The sequence below is a fragment of the Oncorhynchus kisutch genome, linkage group LG6 (genome assembly GCF_002021735.2).
Source record: "Oncorhynchus kisutch isolate 150728-3 linkage group LG6, Okis_V2, whole genome shotgun sequence".
NCBI classification, from domain to species: domain Eukaryota; kingdom Metazoa; phylum Chordata; class Actinopteri; order Salmoniformes; family Salmonidae; genus Oncorhynchus; species Oncorhynchus kisutch.
In genome coordinates this window covers 14,588,568-14,597,153 of record NC_034179.2, presented here as the reverse complement: position 1 = coordinate 14,597,153, position 8,586 = coordinate 14,588,568, and the positions used below count along the sequence as shown (strand labels likewise).

At 41.4% G+C, this 8,586-nt stretch overlaps 1 protein-coding gene across 1 annotated transcript in view; it reads right to left on the bottom strand.

Annotated features, from left to right (window-relative positions):
* Window positions 1–3,304: 3,304 nt before the first annotated feature.
* LOC109892364 (ADP-ribosylation factor-like protein 15) overlaps window positions 3,305–8,586 on the bottom strand; it is a 68,953-nt gene continuing 63,671 nt past the window's right edge. The window contains exon 5 of the mRNA XM_020484853.2: window positions 3,305–4,529. Coding sequence (XP_020340442.1) covers window positions 4,377–4,529 — 153 coding nt within the window. The 3' untranslated portion in view covers window positions 3,305–4,376. The remainder of the gene's footprint in view (window positions 4,530–8,586) is intronic.

Sequence of the window (8,586 nt, the reverse complement as noted above, 5' to 3'; positions counted from 1 at the left end):
GTATAAACACAGACACGTTCCTGCCCTTCCAGATTATAACAAGACCATCTGTAACAAATGTACAAATTGATCTTGATATAGGTATAAATGAATTAGAAAAAAAAAGGCAGCTTGAAGAGTTTGGCTATCAGGATATATATATATATACACACACAAATGTGGTAGATACATTAATATAAATACAACAATATGTTCAGGTATTGGTATACTTCTCTCTAAAAAGACTATCCAAGATATCCTAAAGATCTAGAGCTCAGAAAACTCTTGAGATATACCTGTGGCCACATGGACAGTCTGGTAACCACGACAACTAGGTGGGGCACCCCAAAGGGTAAGTTTAACCCTTAGGGGGTGTAAGAAATTACTTCATGTCATCAGAAGGGGACAACAGTCGCAGATGATTGACAACACTGCTAATAATAATAATAATAATGATTGACATTTTGAGGCACTTCTAGACAACACGAGGTGTTCTGACTGACAACTGAACTCATTCCCCACCAGTAGATGCAGCCAATAAAAGTTACATTGGTAAGAAGCAAAGAAATGTACATGAACAGCTTTGAAATGTTTCTATCATCTCTCTGAGTAGCGAGTCTGTATAACCAACCTGTAACCTTTGACCTGTGTGAGTGTGTGTGTTCTTACATTCAAAAGGTGACAATAACAACATTAAAAAAGGAACACGTCATCACTGTACATGAAACAGACACATACTATACACACAGTCCACTGTGAAGGCCCTGTACTATCATTTGTAAATCCTCCTGACAGACTTCATTGACTTCAGTATCGTGCAAACTGCATTCAATTTCACACTATACTGTTTCTTACACACAGAGGGACAGGAGTTTTGGCCCCAATAAAAAGGTAATACTATCAAATTACTAAAATACTCAATTAACATCTAAAGTTTATTCTCCACAATATGCATTTCAGTGAATCAACAGAGAGAGAAAGCTTTCAATTCAACTATTAACATTTAGTCTCAATCTCTTCTTACTGTGTATTGAGAGAGTCCACCTGTGTATCAATGGTGTGGAGCGAAGCAAAAACATACTGCAACTTGGTTTAAGATGTTTGTGAAGACACTTTTAAAGGTTTGGCTTTAAAACACATCTCAAGGCCTTGAAGTTAAAACATTTGTCACAGACAAGTAAGTGTTGTAGGACTAAACCATTGAGCATGACCCAATACACATTCCAGTTATTCTAAACTACATACAGTCTAGTAGCAATGTACAACTATCAGTCATCAAAAGGACAAGAACAATCAGAAGTGAATCATGAGATTGATAATAAAGCATGAGTGGCAAACGGATGTTCTGTATGTCTTAAATACAGATATTTCTTTTGAGTGAAGGCAAGGCATTACATTTCCAACATGATAAGAGCCTTTTCAGTAGTGCTGAGAGATTAGTGCCTTTTCAGTAGTGCTGAGAGATTAGTGCCTTTTGAGGTCTGTTCAGTTTCGGTTCATTTAAAAAAATAATCACGGTCTTCAATTTCAGTTAAAAAAAAATGTACATTTTTTTTTTATAAAAAAATATTGTGTGTTCAAGGCTGTAACAACACAGAATTAAACAATTGATGGTAGTGACTGCCATTACAGTTATGGTTCAAGTTTTATATTTTGGTTGTGTATATATATTATTTAATTATTAAAACCCCAATGATGGTAGTGACTGCCCATTACTTATTAATAAACCATGTAACACTACCTGGCGTCCATCTGTAGATGCTCTACACTCCATCCTTCATTCACATTACATATATAATATATATATATATATATATAGTTGAAGTTGTAAGTTTACATACACTTAGGTTGGAGTCATTAAAACCCATTTTTCAACCACTCCACAAATGTCTTGTTAACAAACTAGAGTTTTGGCAAGTCAGTTAGGACATCTACTTTGTGCATGACACAAGTAATTCTTCCAACAATTGTTTACAGACAGATTATTTAACTTATAATTCACTGTATCACAATTCCAGTGGGTCAGAAGTTTACATACACTATGTTGACTGTGCCTTTAAACAGCTTGGAAAATTCAAGAAAAGGATGTCATGGCTTTAGAAGCTTCTGATAGGCTAATTGACATCATTTGAGTCAATTGGAGGTGTACCTGTGGATGTATTTCAAAGCCTACTTTCAAACTCAGTGCCCCTTTTCAAGACCTCAGAAAGAAAATTGTAGACCTCCACAAGTCTGGTTCATCCTTGGGAGCAATTTCCAAACCCCTGAAGGTACCAAGTTCATCTCTTTAAATAATAGTACGCAAGTATAAACACCATGGGACCACGCAGCCGTCATACCACTCAGGAAGGAGACGCGTTCTGTCTCCTAGAGATTAATGTACTTTGGTGCGAAAAGTGCAAATAAATCCCAGAACAGCAGCAAAGGACCTTGTGAAGATGCTGGAGGAAACGGGTATAAAGTATCTATATCCACGAGTCCTATATTGACATAACCTGAAAGGCCACTCAGCAAGGAAGAAGCCACTGCTCCAAAACAGCCATAAAAAAAGACAGATTATGGTTTGCAACTGATCGTGCTTTTTGGAGAAATGTCCTCTGGTCTGATGAAACAAAATAGAACTGTTTGGCCATAATGACCATCGTTATTTTTGGAGAAAATAGGGGGAGTCTTGCAAGCCGAAGAACACCATCCCAACTGTGAAGCCCGGGGGTGGAAGCATCATGTTGTGGGGGTGCTTTGCTGCAGGAGGGTCTGGTGCACTTCACAAAATAGATGGCATCATGAAGGAGGGGAAATGATGAGGATATATTGAAGCAACATCTCAAGACATCAGTCAGGAAGTTAAAGCTTGGTCGCAAATGGGTCTTCCAAATGGACAATGACCCCAAGCATACTTCCAAAGTTGTGGCAAAATGGCTTAAGGACAACAAAGTCAAGGTATTGGAGTGGCCATCACAAAGCCCTGACCTCAATTATATGGAACATTTGTGGGCAGAACTGAAAAAGCATGTGCGAGCAAGGAGGCCTACAAACCTGACTCAGTTACACCAGCTCTGCCAGGAAGAATAGGCCAAAATTCCCCCAACTTACTGTGGGAAGCTTGTGGAAGGCTACCTGAAACATTTGACCCAAGTTAAACAATCTATAGGCAATGGTACCAAATACTAATTGAGTGTATGTATGTAAACTTCTGACCCACTAGGAATGTGATGAACGAAATAAAAGCTGAAATAAATCATTCTCTCTTATTATTCTGACATTTCACCTTCTTAAAATAAAGTGGTGATCCTAACTGACCTAAGACAGGGAATTTTTACTAGGATTAAAGGTCAGGAATTGTGAAAAACTGAGTTTAAATGTATTTGGCTAAAGTGTATGTAAACTTCCGACTTCAACTGTATATAAAACAATATATATTTGGTGACTTATTATTTTATACCAAGTCATCATCTCATCTCCACCCACAGGCTTGTCCAGCAAGAACCAATGAGAACAGGCAGCTGTAGGCACAATGGATTCTGCTCATTGTATTAATTAACACGTTTTATGTATGTAACTACTGTATGATGAGTTGAACAACCTACCCCAGAGAGAAATCTCTCTAGAGAAATGGCACGTTGAGCGCACAGAAAAACAACGAAGTAAAAGGTATTCAAATAGTTGAACTGACGTTGACCGATTCATTATTTTAAAAAACTAAAATAAACCGACATTTCAGTTAATCACTCAGCACTACTTTTCAGGGAATCAGTCCACCAGGTCTCTACAGTTTGAGAGCTGGTAGTCTTTTACTTCTCTAACCATTACAACCCTGGCAGCCCATAGATTCTCTGCGGAGGGGAATGACTCCATGTTCTATGGTTCCTCTGTGATCAGGTTGCTCCATTGTGGTATGGCCTGCCTGTGTGGTATGGCCTGCCTGTGTGGTATGGCCTGCCTGTGTGGTATGGCCTGCCTGTGTGGTATGGCCTGCCTGTGTGGTATGGCCTGCCTGTGTGGTATGGCTTGCCTGTGTGGTATGGCCTGCCTGTGTGGTATGGCCTGCCTGTGTGGTATGGCCTGCCTGTGTGGTATGGCCTGCCTGTGTGGTATGGCCTGCCTGTGTGTTATGGACTGCCTGTGTGTTATGGACTGCCTGTGTGGTATGGACTGCCTGTGTGGTATGGACTGCCTGTGTGGTATGGACTGCCTGTGTGGTATGGACTGCCTGTGTGGTATGCCCTCCCATGGGCTTTGTAGCTCGGATGTGGCTCCTGTGGGGTCTAACTGTCGACCCAAGTGGGATTTGTAGTTCCCTGTGGCTCAGCAGGTCCTGTGGGACCTGTGTGGTTTGTAGTTCTTGTGGCTCAGCAGGTCCTGTGGGATTTGTAGTTCCCTATAGTTTAGGTCCCAGCTCATATCCTGCCTGTGTCTTGGTCCTTGTCCTCCAGCAGCTCAATGAGCTGAGTGAAGCTCTGTTTCACAGCATCCATGTTGTCCACTGAGCTGCCTTCTAGAATCCAGCTCTTCCCTCGGGCCAGAGGCTCCAGCTCAAAATACTTCTTTATCTAACAGAGAAAGAGAGAGAAACAGAGAGAGCTCAGAGGATTGGACACTTATTGAAAACATAAATCAAATTTTATTTGTCATATGCGCCGAATACAACAGGTGCAGACCTTACAGGGAAATGCTTACTTACAAGCCCTTAACCAACAATGCTTTAAGAAATGAAAAAAAAATAAAAGTGTTAACTAAAAAATAGATAAGTAAAAATGTTTAAATAATAAGTTACAAATAACGCAAAAAAACATACACAATTGGTTACCGGATCGTACAACGGCAGCCATCTCCTTCGGTGCCATTATGTCACAGTGAGTAAATAACTGGAACGTTAACTCATTTGTGATTTGTTCTTGATGTGTGGGTGTACAGCATAGTATACCGTAACTGTTTTTGTCTAAATACTGTTCATTCCTCTGTAATTACACCAATATCTGCCAATGCTTGCATTACATATAACAAGAGCCAAGTGGAGACCACAAACTAGACCAAAGTACAAAGATTGTCTTAAGAACTATGCAGGTCCCATGTTGAAAGTCTGCAGGAAAACAAAACAATAACAAGTCCAAAATATTGCAATCAATTCTGAATCAAATGGGAGAATGATTTACCCTCGTGATTTCAACTCCCAGTTGAGCTTAAGCACACAGTACACACTTCTGAAAACAAGCACAGTGTCCAGCTATGTCAAAAATCTGAAAAAGACAAAAACACTGCCACAATCTCTCAGTTCTGCCAATACTGACACGGATTGATAGGTGATGGTCAAGCCAGCATTGCAGACCATTTCTGTATAGTTTTACTACTTCGTAGGGGGGTGCCTGAGACCAGTCCAGTGATATATGGGAGCCACATAGGACCACTCATATATGGGCTGGTAGACCTAAAGCCATAACGGCCCGTCTTTGGGGTGGTTTACTACTGGGGAGGGATGAGGCATGGCCAGCCAGGCCATAACCATGGAAATAGAATGAGGTGATTTTCTGTTCTAGTGATTATATTTCTATGGCCATAAGGGGTCTATAGACCATCAGACAGTTTCATTGAAGGTTTACCACCAGGGTGATGTAAGGCCATGCTGGTCTATAGACCATCAGACAGTCTCATTGAAGGTTTACTACCAGGGTGATGTAAGGCCATGCTGATCTATGGACCATCAGACAGTCTCATTGAAGGTTTACCACAAGGGTGATGTAAGGCCATGCTGGTCTCCTGGCCATCAGACAGCGTGGTGACAGAATATTACTTGTTGCCTTCTCTCTGTCATAATGATCTGAGAGAGCAGAGCGGTGTCTGGAGAGCCTTGGCATTTGACACCACAGAGGCCAAGAATAAATACCTGGCAAAGCCCCTGAGAGTCAGGTCAGTACACAGAGAATAAATACCTGGCAAAGCCCCTGAGAGTCAGGTCGGTACACAGAGAATAAATACCTGGCAAAGCCCCCGAGAGTCAGGTCGGTACACAGAGAATAAATACCTGGCAAAGCCCCCGAGAGTCAGGTCGGTACACAGAGAATAAATACCTGGCAAAGCGGCAGCAAAGCCAGAGGAGTCCTTTTTCACATTCAAAATACTACTGGTTGGGATTATGGATACTAAAGCAGGGTTAAGTAGGCATGAAACGGAAGAAAATGCTCAGACTGAGTCAAAAGAGTTATGAAATGCTAGTTGTCATTTTCCATTGCTAAATCTTTTGCTATGGTGTGTCATAATGAACATGACCCATCACTTGAAGAATAGGAAAATAAATAAATCAAATAAATCAAACTAAACCATTTGAGTAAACAGAGACTTAAAAGTGAACTTTTCCAACAGATTCTGTCCATCTGTGTTTAAAGTTTGGCTGTGTGTATCTGTGTGTCTGTCAGTGTCAGTAAGTGGGGACAACTGAGGAAGGGGGAGAGATCATGTTCAAACCCATTCAGAGAATACAGAAGATACCATAGGACACCATACCGTACTGATGGCCAAACCCACAGGAACAGGAGAGATTAGAAACTGCACTAACAGGCTGCAAAAACCTCTGCTGCTCTTGTCCTTTTGTTTCAGAGCAGAAAGGAGAATAAATAAATAATCAAACAAAACATCCTTTGAGCCAAAGCTCCCATAGCATGCCAAGAATGCTGATTAAGATTTCCCTGTCTGGGACTTCATCGCTCGCTTACACAATCCTCCCTCCTCCAAAAGAGAGGGAGAGAGAGAAAGAGAAAGAAAGAGAGAGAGAGAAAGAGAGCAGGAACAGGCTTGGAAGGTGCTGTAGTGTTTGTCTATTGTTATTATGTGTGTGTGTGTGTGTGTGTGTGTGTGTGTGTGTGTGTGTGTGTGTAACGGGGAAGAATGATGATTAATTCAACATAAAGAGAAAGCAACAAGTCTATGAAATAGGAGAGATTGAGAGAGGTTAGATCAGGGATCATCAACTAGATTTAGAAGGAGAGGTTAGATCAGGGATCATCAACTAGATTTAGAAGGAGAGGTTAGATCAGGGATCATCAACTAGATTTAGAAGGAGAGGTTAGATCAGGGATCATCAACTAGATTTAGAAGGAGAGGTTAGATCAGGGATCATCAACTAGATTTAGAAGGAGAGGTTAGATCAGGGATCATCAACTAGATTTTGCCTTTGGCAAATTTTTTGGGGTGGTCAGGGGTCCGGAACATAATTACAAACAATTTGTAAACTACAAATTGACCGCAAGATGCCTAAACAGATATAATATTTCACTAAAACAAACATTTGAAACCTTGATAAAATTTTATACAAATACCAAACACAGGAGCACCTACATTGGTTGGAACTGTTTTTACTACCCCCCCCCCCCTTAATTATATTGTCTTGACCATTCACCCTCAATGGCACGCACAAACACACAATCCATGTCTCAATTACATCAAGGCTAAAAAAAATCCTTATTTAACCAGTCTCCTCCCCTTCATCTACACTGATTGAAGTGGATTTAACAGGTGATCTCAATAAGGGATCATAGATTTCACCTGGTCAGTCAATCTCTTATTTAAAAAAAAATCTAAATCAAAAATTATTTAGCAGACACGACTTACAGGAGCAATTACGGTTAAGTGCCTTGCTCAAGGGCACATTGACCGATTTTTCACCTAGTCAGCTTGGGGATTCGAACCAGCGACCTTATCAGTTACTGGCCCAATGCTCTTAACCGCTAGGCTACCTGCCTCCCTATATCTCTATCTTGTTAGCCTTGTGACCCAGTGTATATCTCTCTATTATGCGTGGTAATACTTTGGAACAGATTTCCAAAATTAAAATCACTTGCAGCTGATTTGCTGGTGTTTTACAGTCTTTTATGTCCACCCTTTGCTCAGAAAACTGTGTCTAGCCTGGCTAATACACTACAACAATCCATTCTCTGATGAAACAGGCTGACACAGCAGAAAAATGTCCATTGCTAGTTCATCTCTGCTGGACGTCTCAATAGGGTCAGGAGGGGCAAGTTGCTGGTACCCTCGTTTAGCCCGACTAACATGCAGGCTGAGCTAGCTAACACAAGACAGTTCTGGGTCACGAGGCCAACACGCTAAAGATGTGCGAGGGTCATTCAGTGTGTGCAGCAGATAAAGGGTTGAAGCTCTGGCTCTATAGACTGTGGTGGTGGGACCTTTATGTTGTACAGCACAAGATCAATCTGCTCAAAGCTGGGATCAATAGGATGAGTTTCAGGGCTGAAGAGATCAAGTCTGATTGAGGGGATCTCTCCTGACCTTTAAAGGCTGATTAAAAACGCCGGGAGGCCGGGAGAGGAAACCTACAGTAAGACGGTGTTAACCTGAGGCAGGGCCATGTGCGCCAAAGGCCGTTGCAGGGTGCTCATCTGCCCGACTCACCACTTTAAACATAATGATGAAAGGGGTCAGAGCTCACTTGAGGAAAGAGAAACTCAACTCGTCCGAAACACGACTGGTCCTCCCATGATGATGAACGATCACAACTTCTCCAATCCAAACCGGCATCTGGAAGACACCCGGGTCATGTCCAGTAGAGAAAACGTTTTGAAACAGGAAGTTATCACCTGAGCCAGTTCCTGTTCCAAA